The sequence below is a fragment of the Pistacia vera genome, unplaced genomic scaffold (assembly GCF_008641045.1).
Source record: "Pistacia vera cultivar Batoury unplaced genomic scaffold, PisVer_v2 Contig393, whole genome shotgun sequence".
NCBI lineage: Eukaryota > Viridiplantae > Streptophyta > Magnoliopsida > Sapindales > Anacardiaceae > Pistacia > Pistacia vera.
This window is the reverse complement of record NW_022196216.1, coordinates 84,235-109,252: the sequence shown is the minus strand read 5'-3', so window position 1 is coordinate 109,252 and position 25,018 is coordinate 84,235. Positions and strand designations below refer to the sequence as shown.

General features: G+C 35.7%; 1 protein-coding gene across 1 annotated transcript; it reads right to left on the bottom strand.

The window, feature by feature from the left end:
• Positions 1-3,300: 3,300 nt before the first annotated feature.
• LOC116141132 (disease resistance response protein 206-like) lies at positions 3,301-8,678 on the bottom strand. Its single transcript, XM_031426665.1, has 2 exons — positions 8,458-8,678; positions 3,301-3,646 (listed from the first exon to the last, which is right to left on the bottom strand). Exons 1-2 carry the CDS (start codon positions 8,676-8,678, stop codon positions 3,301-3,303), a joined length of 567 nt encoding a protein of 188 aa, XP_031282525.1.
• Positions 8,679-25,018: the final 16,340 nt, after the last annotated feature.

Here is a 25,018-nt window from a genome sequence, read left to right as displayed (position 1 = left end):
AAAGATTTGATACATTCATTGTGAGTATAGGTTTCACTAGGAGTAAATATGATAATTGCTTTTATTTTGCCCTAAGTGATAACCTGCCTGTGTACTTACTGTTGTATGTGGATGACATGCTAATAATTAGCAAGTCTAAGTCCCTGATTTGTAGACTAAAAGAAAAATTGAGTGTTGAGTTCGAAATGAAAGATTTAGGAAATGCTAAGAAGATCCTAGGAATGCAAATCGACAGAAATAGGCACAAATGTGAGCTGAGAGTGCACCAGTGTTCATATCTGCACAAACTAGTAGAAAAATTTGGAATGGCAGATGCAAAACCTGTCACAATCCCACTGGCTAGCCACTTCACACTGAGTAAATCACAATGTCCTAGAACTGAACCTGAAATGATTAAGATGGAACATATCCCATATGCAAATGTGATAGGATCTCTTATGTATGCTATGATTAGCACAAGGCCTGACTTAGCCTTTGTAATTTCCTTACTCAGTAGGTACATGTCTAACCCTGGTATGGATCACTGGATTGCTTTAAAATGGGTTTTGAAATATATAAATGCTACCTTAAATGTTGGACTGCATTACTGTAAAAGAACTGCTTCACTTGAGTTGGTTGGGTTTGTAGATGCAGATTTTGCAGGTGACAGAGACACCAGAAAATCAACTACTACATACTACTTTACTTTAGAAGGCAACTGCATTAGCTGGAAATCCCAATTACAGCTGATAGTTGCATTATCCACCACTGAGGCTGAATATGTGGCTGTTGCTGACATATTCAAAGAAGCTATATGGCTAAAAGGAATTCTCAGTGAAGCCAAGATAACAAATCAGAGGCCTGTCATCTTCTCTGACAGTCAGAGTGCAATACATTTGAGCAAGAATCCAGTGTACCATGAACGTACAAAACACATAGATGTGAGATATCACTTCGTAAGGGACTTGATCTCAAGAGATGAGATAGCACTTCTAAAGGTTTCAACCAAAGAAAATCCAGCAAACATGGGTACCAAGACAGCTACTCATACCAAGTTCAAGCATTGCCTGAACTTGTTATTCATCCAGTAAACCAGAGTGACAAAGCAATGAAGGATTCCATAAACAGTAAGCTGCACTACAGTCACGAATGAACCCATCAAGGTGGAGATTGTTAGAGTGTTGGCTTCATACGGTGACGTTTTATCATTAAGTGGGACGACGTCGTTTTGAGCCAAGCAAAGATTAATCCTATCCATTGGTTGGCTGAGCATCCAACAGTGGCAAATCAGTCTGATAGTCAACAGTATAAAAGCATGGCAACAGTCTCTCCTCAACAGTTGAAACCCTTTTTCGTGTTTTTCTTCTTTTCTCTGTAAAACGAATAGCCTCCATTAGGGTTTGGGTATAGTCTTGATCTTGAATCTGTAACAGGGTGTTTGAGTGGCTGGTTTGCAGGCCATTTGAGGGTACTACAGTTTGCAGTGTATCTTGGGTGTTAGATCTGTTTCTTTAGGGTGTTACGGGTTCTAGAAAGATCTGTGTAAGGGTTTGATTCTTGGTTGAGTTGTGTTCTGTAATCTGAATCAATATAGTGCAGCGAGCTCGCTGGTTTCCCGAGCTCAACGTGGATGTAGCTTGCTCATATCCAAGCAAGTGAACCACAGTAAATCTTGTTGTTTGTTGTGTGTGTGTGTGTGAATCCTTTTGTGATTTTGTGTTTGCTTTCTGGTTGATCTGTTCGAGTAGTTACAACAATTGCATTCTAGCCTGTAAAAAAGAATTTTATTATTATTATTATTAGCTATTTTTTTTCAGTTGTTATTCTCTAGAAATCACTATATATTTATAAGGAGTTTATATCTACATTGTTTCCTTTGACTCATTATTATCTAATCATACCTAACACATGGATTTGATTATTTATATAAGAAATTTGTATCTAAAATATGAATAATGATATAATACATCTAACATAATCACCCACGATTTCATAACTATAGCTGATTTTTCTTCGAAAGATTAATTGCAACATAAAATACAACCATGCATGTACACTGACTTGGAAAATAGAGTGTCCTTTGAATAATTAAAATAATGGCCATTTGCCAGCTCGATTTCAACCAAAGTTATGGAAATATTATTGTTGCCAAACTAGATAGAATAATTAACTAAGATAAGAAATGAAGAATTCAAATTATGAGTGTGAAAGAAATACTGAATACGATGTATCCCTATTTTAAATATTAGGTAGAATAAAAAAATATATGTAAATAAAATAACACATAATTTAGCATAGAACGAAGAAAGATATAAGCACAAAAACTCAAAAGAAACTTAATCCTTTTCTCATCTCTTCCATTCCAAGGGAAAAAAAAAAAATGAAACAGATATATAATATGGCATAACGAGATTGCATTCCAGCCTATTTTACATAAGCCAGCAATAAATTAGAGGCTATTTAATTTACTTGAAAGTTTTCAAACTTATACCAATTACTTAATAATGTTGTTCATTTAATCATGTAAAAAAACTTTGGTAGAATTTGTTTACTCTTTCATTAATAAGTTTGTTCAATAAATATCTAATGCTATGCTTTATATTTATTTAATTATATTTTATCTTATTATAATGTACCATATATAATGTGATTCTTTTTATAAAAATTACATTTATGACATAGTTTTAGTAATAACATGGCATGGACTTACTGTTCTTGTCACCAAGGGCAAAAACATAACCATAACATTATGAACAACTTAATTTGCGTAAACCAGATGGTGGTACATACAGAATTCTACTAATTTTAAATTACAAATAAGGCCGTATCAATTTATTATTAGTTCTAACCAGTCCGTGAATTTAATTCCATTTGAGAATCTCAACATATGATCATCATAAATATTTCTTTAATATGTAAAGAAAAAGCTTTAGATTGTGATGGATATGATTATAAATTAGTATCCTATATCTATCATATTGGCTATTGCCGCCTGATGGAATTCTTGCTCATATACAAAGCCACTTCTGTAGATTCAAACAGATATTTAAGGTTTGGGTTTCTTTTCTTTATCCGCACTTGGAACAACTACTTCCTCCAATAAAACTAATAGAGAAAATGCACCGAATAAAGAACAACTTGTAAATTGAAATGCAACTATACATTTATAAATTCGAATTTCTTTAATTTGCTGACTAAAGCCAAAGTGAAGGAGCAATATATGCAAAATGGACGATATTCTTATAATGAAGTTTCATTGATGTAACTTCTCAACATGAAATGAAACACGAAAAACTTGAATTAAAAAGGCTATCAAACAAATCACCAGCATTTGGACAATTTGATATCAACGCAAAGCCTAAAATATACTTCTCCCTCAAAGGCATCAGTCCTCAAAGTGGCAATTCCTCTAGCCATGAAGAAGTCACCCGTTCCTCCAATCACTGAAATATCCCTAGTCTTGTTCATCAATGGATCAGCCCCAGCAAAGTTTAGGCTACTCTTGTGCGCAGTAGAATTGAACACAAAAGAGAAACCAAGCCAAGCAGTAAACGTTTCTTTCTTGTCATATAAATAAAACCCTTGTGCACATCCAATTGGGGTTGAATGCAGATTGTTGTCTAAGGTAATAGGGTCATCAAACACAACCACGTCGCCAAAATGGCTTTTTTCCGGATAAGAGAGTCCTTGTTGAACATTGATGCTTGGCTGGAAATGCAACAGTTTACTAAGAATTTTTTGAATATGTGTTGGTGGCAAAACTGAAAGGAAATCTGCCGAGGGTCCATTTGATATGCTGCAAAGTTTTGCTTATTTTGTAATGCTAGATATGTGCTCCAGATTATAAGGGATGTGCTGCATAGTTGTTGATTAGTTAGTATTAAGTTTGTGGCTTTAGATTAAATCATGTTATTATATGACTGCAAAGTTGGTGCAACAGTGTAATATCTCTTTATTAGTTGAAATGTAAACTCATTTGCAATATAACAAAAAGGCAACATTTCTTCATTCCAATTCAGCTCTCTTTCTTTTCTTTGTTATCTCCGGTGTAAAAACATTAACATGGTATCAGAGCTGTGTTGATTCCAGCCAAAATCTGAACATCTCTTCTCCAAATAATTCATCCAACTCTACGGGAAATTGCCTTGCATCAGACCTGCTTTGTCATGATCAAATGACCACTCCAACAGCTTCCCTTTTAGCTCCTGTGTTCAATCGTGAACACTACCACATATGGTCTGTCAAAATGAAAGCATACCCGAGGGGCCAAGGACTCTGGCAGTATGTAGAAGAAGAGAAACAACCTCCTCAACTGGGACCAAACCCCACTCTTAACCAAATTCTAATGCATGAAGAGGAAGCTTTAAAGGCTCTAAGAGCCTTGTCTCACATTCACTCAGCTGTCACAGACCTTGTTTTCACAAGGATTATGACATGTGAAACAGCCAAAGAGTCTTGGGACAAGTTGAGGGAGGAGTTCATAGGAAGTGATACTACAAGAAACATGCAAGTTTTGAATTTGAAAATGGAGTTTGAAACATTAAGAATGCAGGAGGCTGAGAAAGTGAAGGAATATCTTGATAGGTTAATGAATATTGTCAACAAAATCAGATTGCTTGGAGTGGAGATGTCAGACAGCAGGATTGTGGAAAAGGTAATGGTGAGCTTGTCGGAAAGGTTTGAAGCCAAGATCTCATCCTTGGAGGACTCAAAGGACCTGACTCAGATCACATTGACTAAGCTGGTCCATGCTTTACAGGCACAAGAACAAAGAAGGCTCCTAAGGCTTGAGGATGCAAATCAATGGGCAATGTTAGCAACCTATAAGGGCAAGTCTGTACAAGGGAACTGCAAAAAGTTTGCTGGAGAAAAGAAAGGAAAAGAAAGGTCCAATAACCAATGGAACAAAGCTGGTGGGATGAGGAATTTTCTAGCTTGTTCTCATTGCAAAAGGAAGGGACATGCAGAGCACAAATGCTGATTCAGACATGGTATACAGTGTAAGGCCTGCAAACAGTTTGGTCATATTGAAAGAGTGTGCAAAAACAAGGGAGAGCAATCCCAACAACAAGCTAAAATAGTTGATGATCAACAACCACTGTAGGAGACAGAGCAGCTGTTTGTAATCTCATCCAACCTGATCCAAACTTGTGATGATACCTGGCTAATTGACAGTGGATGCACACATCACATGACACCAGACTTGAACAGCTTTGTGAACATAGATCATTCTCATCGATCAAAGATTAAGGTTGGAAATGGAGAATGTGTGGAAGCAAGAGGCAAGGGAGATGTTGCAATTCAAACTCAAAAAGGTACAAAACTAATCTTAAATGTACTTTATGCACCTAATATAAATCAAAGTCTTTTGAGTGTGGGACAAATGTTGGAAAAAGATTATGCACTGCACTTTCAAAAACAATCCTGCATTATTCAAGACAGTAAGGCAAATGAGATTATAAGGGTGAAAATGGTAGGGAAAAGCTTTCCAATTATGTGGAGAGTTACACCACACAAAGCTTGCAATGTTAGAGATGATGAAACATAAATGTGGCATTAGAGACTAGGCCATGTACACTATAGAAATCTAAGTGAAATGCAGTCAAAAAATTTAGTCTAGAATCTTCCTATTGTTGAGCAACCGAGAGGTGTATGCAAAGTGTGTCAACTAGGTAAGATGAGTAGGAAACCTTTTTCAGTGAATCAAGCTTGGAGAGCTTCTAAAAAACTCTAGCTTGTTCACTCGAATGTATATGGCCCCATGCAAACCTTATCACTTAATGGGAGCAAGTACTTTGTATTGTTCATGGATGATTGGTCCAGGATGGGATGGGTTTACTTTCTAAGACAGAAAAGTGAGGTGGCTGGAGTATTTAGAAAATTCAAACTAGAAGTAGAAAACCTGACAGGAAAGTTCATTAAAGTCTTCAGAAGTGATAATGGTACTGAATACACTTTTCAAGAGTTTGTTAAAATCTACATTGAAGCTGGAATTAGACATCAATTCAGTAGCCCCTATACTCCACAACAGAATAGAGTTTGTGAGAGAAGAAACATGACAGTTATGGAAATGGCAAAATGCTTGATGGCTGAGAAAAATCTTCCCAAGTTCTTTTGGGCTGAGGCTATAAACACAAGTGTTTATTTACTCAACAGACTTCCCACTAAAGCCTTGAGTAATCAAACACCTCTTGAAGCCTGGACTGGAGTCAGACTAGCAGTGGATGAATTGAAGATTTTTGGTAGCATATGCTATGTCCTGGTGCCACCTGCAAAGAGGAAAAAGCTGGAGGATAAAGCAGTGACAGGAATATTCATTGGCTATAGCAGCCAATCCAAAGCCTACAAAATCTACATTCCTGATTCAAGAAAAGTGGTGGTGTCCCGGGATGTTACAGTAGATGAAGGTGGAGTTTAGAATTGGGAAAAATGTAAGGCTGATGTAGAAACAAAACCTCAACTAAGAGAGGTTCAAACTGACCAGATTGAAGAAGACTTAGGGGAGGAATCAACTAAAGAAGTTGCTGTTAGAGGAACTAGAACACTAGCTGATGTGTATGACAGATGCAACCTAGCACAAATAGAACCTTCAAGTTATTCAGAGGCTGCACAATCAAAATCTTGGAGGATTTCCATGAAGGAGGAGCTTGCAATGATTGAGAAAAATCAAACCTGGAAACTGGTGGACAGACCAGAAAACAGAAAAGTAATTCAGGTCAAATGGATTTTCAGAAAAAAGCTGAATCCAGATAGGTCAATTCTGAAGCATAAGTCCAAGCTTGTGGTCAAGGGATTTGCTCAGCAATATGGAGTGGATTTCATGAAAACTTTTGCTCCTGTTGCTCGGCATGACACTATCAGGTTGCTGCTTGCAGTGGCAACTCAATTCTCCTGGAAAGTTCACCAAATGGATGTAAAATCTGCCTTTTTGAATGGCTAGCTAAATGAACAAATCTACATTGAACAACCTGAAGCCTATGTGATCCAAGGAGAAAAGGGAAAAGTTTATTTGCTAAAGAAGGCCTTGTATGGCCTAAAACAGGCACAAGGGCCTGGTACAGCAGGATCAATGACCACTTGCTCAACTTGGACTTTGTGAGGAGTCCAAATGAACATACTCTATACGTTAGAGAAGCTGAAGATGAGGTGATGATCATCTCATTGTATGTGGATGATCTTCTAGTAATTGGAAGCAATCAAACTCAAGTGGATGAATTCAAGAAATCCATGCAAAGTGAGTTTGAAATGACTAACTTGGGTGGAATGTCTTACTTTCTAGGAATGGAAATTGATCAAGATGTGGATGGCATCTTTGTGAATCAAAGAAAGTATGCAAATGAAATTCTGAAAAAATTCTGCATGGAAAACTGCAAACCAGTGAATCTGCCATTGGTTCCAAATTTGAAACTGTCAAAGGATGATAATGGAGAGAAGGTCGATGAAGGTTTGTACAGAATTTTGATAAGGTGTTTGTTGTACTTGACAGAAACTAGACCAGAATTGATGTATGCCTCCAGCTTGCTATCCAGAGTCAACCAACTGAGACTCATTTCAAGACTGCAAAAAGGGTGCTAAGATATGTAAAAGGCAACACTGATTTTAGGTTGTGGTTCAAGAGATCAAAGGACTTCAATTTAGTTGGTTATTCTGATAATGATTGGGCTGGTTCAACAAATGATATGAGGAGCACTTTAGGATTTGCATTCTTGCTAAATCATGGTGCTATCTGTTGGCTCTCCAGGAAGCAGGAAACCGTGGCTCAATTCACAGCTGAAACAGAGTATATATCTGCTGCTGCAGCTGTGAATCAAGCCATTTGGCTAAGGAAAATCCTTGAAGATTTGAAGCTGAAACAGATCAAGCCAACTGCTATTATGTGTGGCAATCAATCTGCAGTGGCTATGGCCAAGAATCCAGTGCACCATGGATGAACAAAACACAAAAATAAGTTCCCTGCAGTAAGAGAAGCTGAAGAAAGTGGTAAGGTGAAACTGATGCACTGTAGGAGTGATACACAAGTGGCTGACATAATGACCAAAGTTGTCTCCAAAGCCAAGTTTGAAGAATTCAAGTTCAGACTTGGTGTTTCCAGTCAACCATCAAGGAGGAGTGTTGAACATTGATGCTTGGCTGGAAATGCAACAGTTTACTAAGAATTTTTTGAGTATGTGTTGGCGGCAAAACTGAAAGGAAATCTGTCGGGGGTCCATTTGATATGCTGTAAAGTTTTGCTTATTTTGTAATGCTAGATATGTGCTCCAGATTATAAGGGATGTGCTGCATAGTTGTTGATTAGTTGGTATTAAGTTTGTGGCTTTAGATTAAATCATGTTATTATATGACTGCAAAGTTGGTGCAACAGTGTAATATCTGCTTTATTAGTTGAAATGTAAACTCATTTGCAATATAACAAAAAGGCAACATTTCTTCATTCCAATTCAGCTCTTTTTTTTTTTTTTTTTTTTTTTGGTTATCTCCGGTGTAAAAACATTAACAGTCATGTTGCCCCAAGCTGGTGCACTTACAATGGCTGAAGTTGCATTCTTTGTGTTCTTTCCATTGTAAATTATGTCATGGAAATAAAACACTACCCTCTTACAAGGCTTTCGTGCTTGTATTTTCTTTTTACGAGCGGCTGAAGAGCTGGAGATGATCAAAAGGAGACAGAAGAGAACTAAAATGAGTTTGGTAGATCCCATTTCTTGTGTTCAGTTAACTGTGTGACAGAAATGTATGATTTGAAGATATGGAGTTTATAGATGCTCTAGTCTCGATATTTTTATACATGTATATGTGCGGTTTTTGAGTGTGAACGTACTAAAAAAGTATTAACAAAGCTTTGTTCTTAAGTCCCCTTTAATGAAGGGATCCGAATACTCATGGTTGAAGTTACTGCGTATACTTTCCTCTTTCAACTAACTTCCTGCCTACGACTAATATAATCATGGATCAGCTTGGTGTATTTGGGGACTATCATTCCTTTTATTAAAGGGTATAAAGCATTCAGAATTACAGTTTTTATTTGTTCCTCCTATCACTTCTGGTTGATAAATAATTCTAGCTATATTTAGTCCATGTTAAAACCTTTCCGATCATTCAAAATCATAAAGGATTCGAAAATTAATGGAAAAATAAAAATGAAAATGAACTCGATCGATATCAACACCTTTTAACAGGCAAATTAATGAATGAATAAATTAATGATAGCTAGGGTAAGAAATAACATGCGAACAAGCTTTTGAAAAGAAAGCTAGCTTGAGTACACAGTCTAGCAAGAGCTGTGGGCCAATGGTCACCAAAATTTGTGGTGGTGGTCAAAATCATTATATCCAATATTGATCCATGCCTTCCCTGAAATAAATGTGTTTTGCATAGATATTGTATATATTGATCGGCCGGTGGTGGGTGTCGAATCCAACAAATAATAAAATTCTCACTCTCAAAAAAATACAAATTGTAACAGTGATGAGCAAGGTCGTATCCACAAAGATTGGGTAGATTTATTTTAATGAAAATTAAAGCAAAGAAAAGGGAGGTTTTGAAATTTCGAAGTGAAATAAGAAAAAGAAAGTAATTATAATCAACTAAAAATTAAGGAGAAATCAGTGTCAGGCAAATATCCAACCAAAGGTATAATTTCAGAATTGGTTCAGAGAATTGATCACAAATACAAGGATAAAATCTTCTATTCTTCACTAAATTGGTTATGGTTATTATCAAGCTCTAACAACCTATCTCTCCTTACTTTCTCGATAACCAAAACAAGCTCTTTGATTACTTCCCTTGTTAATAAACAACCCTAAACAAGCTCCTAGGATTTAATCTATCGACAACATTAATAATTAGAGAGACTACCAATTCTAGCCAACAAATACACAAGCTCGATTCATTTAGACTAGATTATACATCTTCATAACATAAATCAAAAATCTCTCTATAATCAACTATGTTATTTTACCACTAATATTAGAACATTTAAACAATTACGGATTTAAAGTTCTAAATGGCATTTTATTAACCTGATAATTGAACAATGGGCCCTTTGCATCAATCAATCAAGACAATAATTTTTAATAAATATAGAAGATATATAAATAGTGAAGAAATAAAAGAACACTGAAAATTATTTAAATCTCACAATTCTTGAAGAACCAAAATTTCAATTATCCTTCAGCTAGAAGAAAAGTATTTAGCTACTCATAATTAAAAGAACGCCTAAAGAAAAGAGAAGAGGCCCTGGGAGAGAGTTTTCTTGTCAATAATATGTGTATTTATAACTCCATCTAATATTAGTTACCCCATCTAGATAAGGAAGTAAATCCCTCTTTAATAGGGAGTCTTAGCAAATCCTAGAGATAAGAATGGGTAACTAAATTTTTCCAGCTGTCATACATATCCTTTTTCTCCAACAAATTTGTAACCCTAGGTTAGAACCTTGGATCCAGTAAGGCGCGCCCACGCTTTATCTGCTGATTGCTTCTGTGAACACTCTAGGAAAACAAGACATGCCCACACTTTAAGCAAAAACCGCTTCTGGAATGTATATCTTTTTGAGCTCCGATTTTTCCTCTCCAAATCTCTTTGTTTTGAATTCAATTTGATTTAACTCCTCAATCTACTCCACAAAATACGAAACATAATCAAAATCCAAGATTTAAGCATTTATAACCATTAAAACATGAGGAAATATAACAAATATATAGATATTATGAATTCTTATCAAATTCCCCCACACTTAAACAATGCTTGTCCTCAAGCATACAATAGCTCAAGTTCGTCACCTTTTCTCATCATCGTTCCTTCTACTACCTTTACTCATCCTCTATAATCCAAATTATCATGCCTTAAAGATTTAAATCTAAAGACAAATAAGAAACGAGCAATTTCATAGAGTGAATTCTTATAAACCACACCCATGAACAATCACCTCAATGATCTTCTCGAAATCAAAATGCAATAGGATCTAACACCGTCTCATTTGATCCACTCAATACGCTCAAAGTGTTTAGGGTATCAATGAACTCTCAAGTCAAAACATAGAAGATCTTTACCATAAGCTTGCTAATATATCACATCTTTATCATCAATGGATTGAATTGAATGCAAAAAATCTAAGGGTCTTAAATGGGTTGTAATGGGGCTCAGGTAAGGTGTGGTAAGAAGGAATTTTTAGGTACTTTTATCAAAGGAATTATACCAACTTCTTCACATAAAGCGCAACTCAATAACGTCAAATGTTTTCTTCAATCAATTCACTTCCAAACAATTGAATTGCACAACTTTTTTTTTCTTCCTGGCCCCCAATTTCATTTTTTTTTTTTTTTTAAAGAACCCAAGGCACTTGTAACTTGAATCAATTTATTCCCAACATCTTTCAATCCTTTCAAAGATAATTTGAAGCTTCATGTGAACAAGCTAGTACAATCCTTCAATTCAAGGTTCAAAAGAGGGAAATCGACAAAAGAATGGGTTGACATTGCTTATATCATGGTTAATGGTTAACTTCCAACAAAAGGGCCACGGTTCAAAATTGGCTTTCTAAGGTAAAAATCAAGGTAGGCTTTTTAAGAAAGCTAAATGGCTCCACCTAAATGCCCTTATTAATTCAATGCATCCAATTCAACAATGTAGTCTCCTGACATGCATAACAAAGCAAGTTCTAGAATAATCAACTATGTATGACTATCTCTCAATTATGAAAATGGAGCATAATATAATATAAATGCTCATTGGCTCAAAAGCGCACAAAAAGGGTCATGTGCATTAGATCCCACACATTTTTCATTCAATCAATCATCAAGAGCAATTAATCACTGTGTAGTAAATAAGAATTCAATGATTCATGCTAATCCCTTATTACGCCTCAATTTATCTCAATAATTCACAATAATCCAGATCATTTAAGACAAGAATTGATAGAATCTAGAATTTAGAAGAGAAGGATCACAAACAAGAACTAAAGTGTCACTTGGATTTTTGAAAATTTTCTTGAAAAATGATGCAAAAATTGATCAAAATGGAGCTAAAAGTGAAGTTCAAAGTAATATCAAATTCATATGTCAAAGACCCTCCCCCACACTTAATCCATACATTGTCCTCAATGTATCAAAAATAGATGCTCAAAAACTATAAAAGAACAAGAGTAGGTATAAAACTCCCCTGAAAATGTTAAGCATCAACCAAGATATCAGTCACGTGCTTGGGGGTGAAGGTGGTGTGAGATGGAGCGAGGTGGAAGGCAAGTCTATTGGTTCGTACGAGGCGAGTTGCTGGTGGTGGGTGATAGGCTCGCGTGGTAGTGGGCGATAGGCTTACATGGTGGTGGTGCGAGATGGTGCGAGGTGGTACAAGGTGGAGGGCTGCTAAGCTAGGTGAAGGAGGCAGCTGGATAATTTAGAGCAAGAGAAGAGTTAGGGCAACTGAGAAGGAAATAGGAAATTTAAAAAAAAAAAAAAAAATTTGTTATTTGGTTATTTATTTATTATTATTATTATTTTTTTTTTTTTTTTTTTGACTCTTTCAACCAAGAGAACAATTGGAATAAGGCGTGGGCACGTTGTATTCAAAGATCTCGTCTGGTTTGTTGCCCAATTCCATGATTCAAGATTTTTCATAAGGTGTGCCCACGGGTTACGAAAATCATCTTCTGCCAAAAAAATTGGAAAGAAAATCAAATACACTCTGAAAAATGATAAAAAAAAAAAACTAAAAAAAATCTAAATAAAATAAAGAAAACAAGGAAAGTAAGACAAAAAGTTGGGTTGCCTCCCAAAAGCACCATTCTTTAACGTCTTTGGCTAGGCATTGCCACCTCTTAATTGCCATAAGTTGGACATTCCAAAATAATTTGATCAATATTATACACTTGAAAACCTTCATAAAAAGGTTTCAAACGATGACCATTGACTTTAAAAGTTTTACCTGTATCCGAACTGTGTATTTCAACTGCACAATGAGGAAATACTTTAGTAATAATAAAAGGACCTACCCATCTAGAATGCAATTTACCAAGAAATAACTTCAGTCTAGAGTGATAAGGTAAAACTTTTTGACCAATAGAATTTTTTTTCCTAGAAATTAGTTGATCATGAAAGGCTTTGGTCTTTTCTTTGTATATTCTCGAGCTTTCATAGGCATCATTGCAGATTTCCTCCAACTCTTGCAATCGTAATTTCCTTTGTTCACATGATTCATCCATTCCCATGTTGCAATGCTTGACAACCCAATATGCCTTGTGTTCTAGTTCAACTGGGAGATGACATGGTTTTCCAAATACCAAACGGTAAGGAGACATACCTATGAGGGTCTTATAGGCTGTTCGGTAGGCCCATAATGCATCCTCAAGCCGCATACTCCAATCCTTCCTATTTGGGTTGACAGTTTTCTCGAGTATGGACTTGATCTCTCTATTGGATACTTCAGCTTGCCCACTTGTTTGCGGATGGTAAGCAGTGGAGATGTGGTGGGTAACATTATATTTCTTGAATAAAGCCTCCAATCCTCTGTTACAAAAATGAGTCCCACGATCACTGATTATAGCTCTTGGTGTCCCGAACCTGACAAAAATATGAGATTTGACAAAATCTACATCAACTTTAGCATCGTCAGTCCGAGTAGGCTTAGCATCTACCTATTTTGAAACATAATCCATAGCAAGAATGATGTAAACATTACCATGAGAATAAGGAAAAGGGCCTATGAAATCAATACCCCACACATCAAATATTTCACAAACAAGAATATGGGTGAGTGGCATTTGGTCTCTATGCCCTAAATTTCCAGTTTTCTGACACTGTTCACATGCTTTACAAAACATATATGAATCACGAAACAATGTAGGCCAAAACAATCCACATTCTAACACCTTATGAGCTGTTCTTTTGGGACCAAAGTGTCCTTCGAATGCATATGAATGACAAAAGTTCAAAATGGAAAGAGTTTCTTGTTGAGAGACGCACCTTCGAATAATTTGATCAGAACAGTGTTTCCACAAATAAAGATCATCCCAAACATAATATTTAGCATCACTTTTGATTCTATCTCTTTGAGCTCTAGACAAATCATCTGGCAGTTTTCTAGTAACTAGATAATTAACAATATCAACATACTAGGGGATTGACTTTTCAATAGAAAAGAGATACTCATCTAGAAAGTCGTCTTGTAATGGTGATGGTTCTTCATTTGTGGGTAATCTACTGAGATGATCAGCGACAAAATTCTCTGCACCTTTTTTATCGCGTATCGCCAAGTCGAACTTTTGTAGCAAAAGTATCCATCGAATGAGTCTGAGTTTTGCCTCCTTCTTTGATAGCAAATACTTGAGAGCTGCATGATCAGAATAAACAATTACTTTAGTGCCAAGTAAATATGGACGGAATTTTTCTAAAGCAAAAAAAATAGCTAGAAGTTCTTTTTCCGTCGTTAAATAGTTCCTTTGCGCATTATCAAGTGTTCTTGAAGCATAGTAGATGGCATGAGGAACTCGTCCAAATTTTTGTCCAAGAACGGCACCAACTGTATGATTGCTTGCGTCACACATGATTTTGAATGGAAGATCCCAATTCGATGACCGGATAATCAGCGCCAAAGTCAGCATATCCTTCAACTTATCGAATGCACCTTTGCACACCTCATCAAATTCGAACACCACATCTTTTTACAATAACCTACATAAGGGTTGAGCAATTTTAGAAAAATCCTTGATAAAGCATCGATAAAATCCTGCATGTCCAAGAAAAGAGCGAATTTCCCGCACACTTGCGAGGTAAGGCAAAAATTTGATAATTTCTATCTTAGCTTTATCAACTTCAATACAGTATGGCCTAGAATAATACCTTGATCAACCATAAAGTGACACTTTTCATAATTCAGAACAAGGTTCGTTTATATGCATCTCTTAAGCACTTTTGTAAGGTTAGTTAAACAAGTATCAAAAGAATCACCATAGACTGTAAAGTCATCCATAAATACCTCTATGATATTTTCTACGTACTCTGAAAATATACTAACCATACACCTTTGAAATGTAGCAGGAGCGTTGCAAAGTCCAAATGGCATTCGTCGGTATGCAAAAGTGCCAAACGGCCATGTGAAGGTGGTTTTTTCTTGTTCCTCAGGTGCGACTGGGATTTGATGAAAACCTGAATAACCATCAAGACAACAATAATGAGTACGACCAGCCAAACGTTCAAGCATTTGATCAATAAATGGAAGAGGAAAGTGATATTTTCTAGTTGATGCATTTAACTTCCTATAATCTATACAAACCCGCCACCCGTTTTGAATTCGAGTGGGCACTAACTCACCATTAGGATTTTTTATTACCGTTATACCTATTTTCTTTGGCACAACCTGAACCGAACTTAACCATTTACTGTCTAAAATTGGATAGATCATACCTGCATCGAGAAGTTTCAAAATTTCTTTCTTTACCACTTCCATCATTGGTGGATTCAGTCGGCGTTGGGCTTCTCTAGAAGGCTTACAATCTTCCTCTAATAGTATCCTATGCATGCATGTGGAAAGGCTCAATCCCTTAATGTCAGCTATAGTCCAGCCAATAGCCTCTTTATACTTTCTAAGTATCTAAATCAACTTTTCTTCTTCTAATATGGAAAGTTTGTTTAAGATTATCACCGGAAGAGTTTCTCCTTCTCCCAAAAATGCATATTTCAGATGATCTAGTAAGGGTTTCAATTCTAATTTCGGTGCCTGCACAATAGAAGGAAGAAGTTTTGTGTAAGAAAGAGGCAACTCAATGTAAGACACATCATACCTTACAGGTTTAAGTGATTCCAATTCGTAGATTGCATCTTGCAGGTCGGACTCCAACACAAACTTCTTCATGATCTTTTGTAGCCCTTCAGAGTAAAATTCTTGCTAAGTATAACTTTTAGCTTATCATCATCACTTAGACCGAAGATTTCCTACACCAACGGGTCAATAACATCCATAACAAAAACAAAAGACACATCATTAGGGTACCTGATGGTGTCATAAATATTGAATTTAATAATTTCACCATCAAATTCTATTGTGAGTGTACCATCATGCACATCAATTTTTGTCCTAGATGTTTTTAGAAATGGCCTTCCTAATAACATTAGTGTTGAATTAAAAGAGTCATCTTCTTCCATGTCAAGAACATAAAAATCAGTAGGAAAAACCAACCCATTAACTTATACTAAGACATCCTCCACGACTCCTTTAGGATATACATTAGATCTATCAGCAAGTTGAATAATCACACCTGTTTCTTTTAATGGACCAATATTCAAAGATGAATAAATAGAGAGATGCATGACATTTATTGAAGCTCCTAGATCTAGCATTGTTTTCTCAATCCTAACATCACCTAGTTTGCAAGGGATAGTAAACATACCTGGGTCCTTGCATTTTGGAGGTAATTTTTTCCGGAGGACGGCTGAAACATTTTCCCCCATACTTATCTTTTCATTACCTTTCAACTTCCTCTTGTTGGTGCACAACTCCTTGAGAAATTTAGCATATTGAGGTACTTGTTTAATTGCATCAAGTAAAGGAATATTTACCTCAACCTTGCGGAAAATTTCAAGAATTTCCTTCTCTTCCTCTTTTTTCTTGGATTTAGTCAATCTAGTAGGAAAGGGAGGATTTGTCACCGATGCCTTTGGTTGCTCACTATCGAGTCCTCTAGGCTGGTCAGTTTGAGGTTGAGGAGCAACTACTACTTTTTCAATTTCTTCTCCACGGGCTGCCTTACTAGGTTCCTTCAACTCCTTCCCACTTCTTAAGGTAACTGCACTAGCATTTTGTTTTAGGCTAACAACAGTTTGTGAGGGTAATTTACCTTGAGATTCCAATCTACTCATAATAGATGCTAGTTGACTCATTTGATTCTCCAATTGTTGAATGCTTGTTCTTGTCTCCTGTTGAAATTGTTGGGTGTTAGTGGCAAGTGATTTAACAATTTCTTCTAGGACATACCTGAACTTGTGGAGGTTTGTTGTGGTGGTGGAGCAAGTGGTCTAAGCTGAAAGTGTTGGAATTGTGGTCTTGCTCCATAGCTAAAATTGGGATGATCCCTCCATCCTAAGTTGTAGGTATTTGAATAGGGATCGTATTTCCATTGTGGTGGGCCTGGAAATCCTCCAGCTGCATTGGCATACTCATAGGAATCATCTCGAAATGTAGGGCACATGTCAGTTGGATGACCGATGGTAGCACAAATTCCACAAGCTTTCACTTGTTGCATATTTCTTACAGCTAACTGTTAAACAATAGAAGTTAGATTGGATACTTGATTTTCAAGGGAAGATATACTTACCTCATTCACCCTTATTAGAGATGTGTCCTGCCTGAATCCAAATTGCTGTGAGTTAGCAGCCATGATGGAGATCAAATCTCTAGCGTCACGAGGAGTTTTATTCACAATGACACCTCCATTCGTTGCATCCATCATCTTCCTTTCCATGGGTAGGAGCCCTTCGTAGAAATATTGAATAAAGAGTTGTTCAGAAATTCCATGTTGTGGACAGCTTGCACAAAGTTGCTTAAATCTTTCACAATACTCATGAAGGGTCTCTATATCTTTCTGTTTGATTCCACATATCTCCCTTCTAATGCCAACAGCTTGTGAGCCAGGGAAAAATTTATCAAGAAACAATCTCACCATCTCCATCCATGTGGTTATAGAGCTAGGGGGCAAATAAAATAACCAATCCTTTGCTTTTTTAGTCAGAGAGAATGGAAAAGCACGTAATTTGATTTGTTCTTCAGTCACTCCTTATGGTTTCATGCTTGAACACACCACGTGGAATTCCTTCAGATGCTTATGAGGATCTTCATGCTCAAGACCACAAAAATTTGGGAGCAAATGGATCAATCCAGATTTTAGCTCAAAATCCACTTCCAAAGCTGGATATGTAATGCAAAGTGTCTGTTGATTTACATTTGGTGCAGCCAATTCCCTTAAAGTTCTCTCTTGATTAGCCATTGTTTCTTCTATTTCAGAGTCACTAAAAGAATCACTAGATGAATTAACCAAGTCAGGTACTAAATTAAATCCGGGGGATGAGGGTGAAGATGCTTGTTTGTCATGCAATTTAGCTTCCTTCCTCAACTTCCAAGCTATCTTCTCAATCTCAGTATTGTATTGGAGTTCACCTGCATGAGAAGAACGAAGCATTAAAATAAATCTAATTAACACCAATCCCCGACAACGGCGCCAAAAATTTGGTGGGTGTCAAATCCAACAAATAATAAAATTCTCACTCTTAAAAAAATACAAATTGTAACAGTGATGAGCAAGGTCGTATCCATAGAGATTGAGTAGATTTATTTTAATGAAAATTAAAGCAAAGAAAAGGGAGGTTTTGAAATTTTGAAGTGAAATAAGAAAAAGAAAGTAATTATAATCAACTAAAAATTAAGGAGAAATCAATGTCAGGCAAAATCCAACCAAAGGTATAATTTCAGAATTGGTTCAGAGAATTGATCACAAATACAAGGATAAAATCTTCTATTCTTCACTAAATTGGTTATGGTTATTATCAAGCTCTAACAACCTATCTCTCCTTACTTTCTCGATAACCAAAACAAGCTCTTTGATTACTTCCCTTGTTAATAAACAACCCTAAACAAACTCTTAGGATCTAATCTATCGACAACATTAATAATTAGAGAGACTACCAATTCTAGCCAACAAATACACAAGCTCGATTCATTTAGACTAGATTATATATCTTCATAAAATAAATCGAAAATCCCTTTATAATCAACTATGTTATTTTACCACTAATATTAGAACATTTAAACAATTACAGATTTAAAGTTCTAAATGGCATTTTATTAACCTGATAATTGAACAATGGGCCCTTTGCATCAATCAATCAAGACAATAATTTTTAATAAATATAGAAGATATATAAATAGTGAAGAAATAAAAGAACACTGAAAATTATTTAAATCTCACAATTCTTGAAGAACCAAAATTTCAATTATCCTTCAGCTAGAAGAAAAGTATTTAGCTACTCATAATTAAAAGAACGCCTAAAGAAAAGAGAAGAGGCCCTGGGAGAGAGTTTTCTTGTCAATAATATGTGTATTTATAACTCCATCTAATATTAGTTACCCCATCTAGATAAGGAAGTAAATCCCTCTTTAATAGGGAGTCTTAGCAAATCCTAGAGATAAGAATGGGTAACTAAATTTTTCCAGCTGTCATACATATCCTTTTTCTCCAACAAATTTGTAACCCTAGGTTAGAACCTTGGATCCAGTAAGGCGCGCCCACGCTTTATCTGCTGATTGCTTCTGTGAACACTCTAGGAAAACAAGACATGCCCACACTTTAAGCAAAAACCGCTTCTGGAATGTATATCTTTTTTAGCTCCGATTTTTCCTCTCCAAATCTCTTGATTTTGAATTCAATTTGATTTAACTCCTCAATCTACTCCACAAAATACGAAACATAATCAAAATCCAAGATTTAAGCATTTATAACCATTAAAATATGAGGAAATATAATAAATATATAGATATTTTGAATTCTTATCAGCCGGCTAGCAATTTTTGTTTGGTGCCTCAAAGCCACAGGTAGTGCGTAATGGCATAATAAGCTAGAGTCCATTACAACCTATATATTTTACATAAGCAGAATCCTTGACCATGTAAAAATAAAGGAAACATTACTTTATCATGGGAAATAACTTTGATAGAATTGGTTTACCGTGTCCTAGTATTGATAAATTTGTTTAATGTGTTATGTGTTTATTTAATTAAATTCTTTTTTATTCTAGCCATACATAGCTACCATAACGTGATTCTTTTACAAGTAAATTACATAAATGATAAAATTGTAATAATATTATTATGACATGTTTTACTATAACTTTTTTAGTCTTCATAAAAATTATATCTTAATTATTATTATTATAGAATATCTCTTTATAATTATTATCAACGATAAAAGTTACACCATTAGAAACTGTGAAGGTTAGGGTTTGAGGAGAATTCGGAAGAGAGATAGTATTGCGAATATTTGGGCTGAAATTTCTAAAATTGTATTGAATGAAGACTTGAGTTTAGTAAGTACAGCAATTGACACTTAACTGCACCTTACAAACACATAAAATGACGATGTATAGTCCTTATTGGACTTCTTTACTGAAAAATGACACTGTTGGGAAGCAGCCTTATAATTTTATGGCTAACATCCCCCCTCAAGCTAGACTGGGTTTCCAGTCTTAGCTTGTTACAATTATAAGAAAATTACACAAAAAAATAATAGCAGATTTTTACAATACCACAAATAAGATGAGAAGTGACTTTAACATATTTTAACACTCTTGAGACATGTCTTCATCATTCTAACACATGTCTTCATCATTCTAACTTTCAACCTTTGATAAAAATCAAACCAATTCAATAGAGGAAAAACTACATTACAACTTCAACACAACAACTTCCAATAATCAAACGAAGTGTGCTACTGCTGCTACAAACAAACTGTGCCACTGCTGTTTCAACAAAGTGACTTCAACATTCTAGCACTCAGTCTTTGAATATTAGCTGAAAAATCAAACCAATTCAACAGAGAGAAAAACTGCCAGGAAAAACTACACTACTGCTTCAACACAACAACTTTCAATAATCAAACGAAATGTGCCACTACTGCAACAAACTAACTAATTTTCAAACCAATGCAGCAGAGCAATTTTCAAACCAATTTAGTAAAGGGAAAAACTGCACTGCTGCTTTAACACAACAACTTCCAATAATCAAATGAAATGTGCCACTGCTGTAACAAACTAACTGATTTTCAAAACGATTCAGCAAAGAGAAAAGCACAATTTTCAAGCCAATTCAGCAGAGAGAAAAACTGCCACGAAAAACTACACTGTTGCTTCAACACAACAACTCAAACTGTTAATGCTATTTCAGAACAACTGCTCACTACTGCTTCAACACAACAATTTTCAACAAACAAGCTACCACTGCTTATTTCAATACAAATGTTTCATCAGAGAGAAAAATTGGAGGAAATTTGTAAACCTCACTGTACATGAACATTGTTGTATAAAAACAGTACTATCATTTGTTTGCAGAAGTACTGTTGTTATTTATTTCACTAATTTCCACCACATTCAACTTACTTTTCAGAGTATTAAACTAAGCTGCTGATAATGCCTTGGTCAAAATATCTACAATCTGAAGATTAGATGAAAAATATTGCACTGTAATTTTCTTGGCAAGTACTTGTTCCCTTATGTAGTGGACGTCTATCTCGATGTGCTTAGTTCGAGCATGAAACACTGGATTGGAAGCCAATGCACCAGCGCTTACATTGTCACACCAGATGACAGGGAATTTATCAAGAGTGAGGCCTAATTATGCAAAAAGACTATGCAACCAGGCCACTTCAATGGCTGTATGAGCTAATGCTCTGTATTCGGCTTCCGTGGATGATAAAGCTACAACCTTTTGCTTTTTTGAACTCTACTTAATTAGATTAGGTCCTAAATAAACATAGTACTCATTAGTGGAACGCCTATCTTCAAGACTGCTGGCCCAATCTGCATCTGCATAACATTCAACATGCAGGGCAACAATTGGTCTAAATAACAAGCCATGATTAAGTGTTCCTTTGAGGTACCGCAGCACCCTTTTGCAAGCTTGCCATTGTAGGGTAGTGGGGGCTTGAAGATATTGGCTAAGTCTATTGACTGTGAATCTAATATCAAGTCTAGTGAGTGCTAGATATTGCAAAGCTCCTATAGTGCTTTGGTAAAGAATAGGATTATAAAAAAGAACACTATCTTCAGGTGAACGTTTAGTACCAAGTGCCATAGGAGTAGTGCAAGGTTGAGCTTCAGAAATTTGAGTTTTGGACAGTAAATCTATAGCATATTTGAATTGCCGAAGATGAATCCCAGTTGAATTTCGAGTCACTTCCAAACCAAGAAAGTAATGCACAACTCCAAGTGTTTTTAGTGCAAACTGATCGTTGAGTGTCTTGACTAAATGATGAATAAACTCACTTTTGGACCCAGTAATTAAAATGCCATCCACATAAATAAGTACATAGGTAACTTGACCTTTTTGGTTGTGAATAAATAAGGTAGTATCTGAGAGTTGTGAAAGCCCTTGCCAATTAAGGCTTCTTTTAATTTGTCAAACCATGCCCTAGGGGCCTATTTTAGGCCATAAAGAGCCTTCTGAAGCTTGTAAACAAATGTAGACTTAGTTGAATCAATAAAACCAGGAGGTTGCAGCATGAAAACAGTTTCATTGAGTTCACCATTCAGAAATGCATTAGTCACATCTATTTGTTGAATGTCCCAATCATAAGTAGTAGCTAAGGTGAGAACAATCCTAATAGTTGAGGGTTTGATGACAGGACTAAAGGTTTTAAAGTAATCTAATCCAATAGTTTGTTGAAACCCCTTTGCAACTAACCTTGCTTTGTACTTTTGTAGTGTCCTATAAGTATGAAACTTTGTTCTAAAATCCCATTTATTTCCCACTACATGCATATCAGATGAGAAAGGAACAAGAGACCATGTATTGTTGGCTTTCAAAGAATCAAATTCAAGCTGCATAGCTTGTTTCCATTCTGGTGAACTAAGGGCTTCAAACATGGTAAATGGTTCAAGAACTGGAGAAATTGTTGCTAAATGAGTAGTAGATACTATGTTGACTGATTTTCCTTTATCAAAAGCTACTGGTTTTGAGCTGACTGTTTTATCTTTAGCAAGAGCCATTGATTTTGCTCTAGTAATCATGGGATGGAGATTGGGGCACTCAACTGATTGCTTCACAACTAATTGCTCAGGAGATACATAAGGTTTTGAATGAAAAAAGAAAACCTCAAGAGGGCACATGGAGAAGGACCAATCTGTTGGAATAGTTTGTGGAGATTTGATAGATGATATAGTGGTGAAAAAGATGTTTGAGGAGTAAGGGATTGTGTGTTTTCTGTCATGGGAAATGAGGTGTATGTGTGTGATGGTTGAATATGCGAAGGAAAATCAGATGTATTTGACTTAGGCAAATGTGAAGGGTAATGAGATGAACAAGGAGATGAACAAGATGCATCAGAATTAGAAAAATGTACAGGACAGTGAGATGAATCAAATGTATCAGAATAAGACTTATGCAGGACAATGAGATGCAACATGAATATTAGACTGATGTAGTGATGTAAAGGACTTATTGTTAGACCAAGGTACTGCAGGAGAGTTATTAACAGGCCAGGATATAAAGTGAAATTTTGAGGTGTCTGAAGAACAAGAATTATTTGAAGTTGAATTCAAAGGCACAGAAGAAGTAAAAAAACCACTTTCAAAAGGAAAAATAGCTAGTTTCATTGAATTTAACACTAAGTGTAATGATGATTTTTCTAGTAGATGTTAAACATTTAAACCTTTTGTGAACTAAGCTATAACCCACAAATACACACTTGGATGAATGAAAGTCAAATTTGCGTTTATTGAGACTCTTAAAAAGGGAAAACATGCACAATCAAACATTTTCAAAGTAGAATAAACAGGATCTCGATGAAACAAAACTTTATAAGGACAAGAATAATCCAAAACTGATGAAGGCATTCTATTTATCAAAAACACAGCTGTTTCAAAGGCAAGCCACCAAAAATGCAATGGCATGAATGCATGAGCAAGAAGAGTTAAGCCAGTTTCAACTATATGCCTATGTTTACGTTCACTACTACCATTTTGTTGATGAATATAGGAAGATGGTGTCTAAATTGAATACCCTCAATGGTGAGGTAAGGTATAAGACTTTTATATTCTCCTCATTGATCAGATTAAAGACATTTAATTTGCAACTAAATTGTCTTTCAACTAGATGATAAAACTTGATGAAAGTGGATTTAACCTCAGTTTTGGTTCTTAAGGGAAATAACCAAGTATATTTACTAAAATCATCAAGAAATTGAACATAGTACTTAAATTTTTCAGAAGATGCCAAGGGAGAAGGTCCCTAGATGTCATTATGCACTATCTCAAGAGGTGCAGTTGCTCTAGAGGTTGATGCAGGGAAGCTATTCTGATGCATTGTACCTAGGTGACAAGCATCACAAAAGTAAACTGTGGACATAGGTTTGAACAAAGCTGAATCTAATTTGACCATACTATATATAATTTTCTAAAAAATAGTTGAGTGAGGGTGACCTAGTCGTTTATGCCATATCATGGAATTGGTGTTATGAGTGTGAGCTAGATGAATAGAAGCTATATTACATTTAGGATTTGCCACCTTAGAGAAGGTATGGTTAGGTATATGACCTAATGAACAATCAGATTTATACACAAAATAAGCAATAGAAGTAGCTAGACCAGTGGAAATAGTATTGGTATTAACAATAACACATGCAGCGGTATTATCATCAGAAACATTAGTGGAGGCATTATTAACAATGACACGGGCAGTATTATTATCAATAAAAATATTTGTAGTAGAAACAGCTAGAGTAGTTTTAACACAAACATCACAAGCACTAGGAACAGCAACTTCATCGTTCAAAGAATTCAAATCAGAAAACAAATTATTCATGGTGACAACATTTGAGACTACACTGTCTTTATTACAAATAGAATGTTTTATTAGATTTTTAGAGGAAGTTGAGGTAGTAAATAAGCTATTCTTGGATAAAGCAGGCAGATTTGAAAAACAGGAAAGAGATGGTAATTGGGAAGGAAGAGCCAACTGATACAAGCCTGCATTAAGCTTTCCTTGCAATAAAGTTGTTCTGGTGACCTTGTCCTTAACAACACAACAATTAGAATTAAATTCCACTACAACCTTATTGTCTTTAGTAAATTTAGATATGCTGAGAAGGTTTTTAGTTATTCTGGGGACATAAAGAACATTTTTCAAGTGTAAGCATTTAGTTTTCAATTAGCTAGGCAATAATGTAAAACTAGTATGAGTTATATGGAGAAACTCACCACTTCCCACTTGAAGTTGACTCGAACCATCATAATCCTAGCTTGTATGCAACTGAGACATCCGATGTCACATGGTCAGTGGCCCCAGA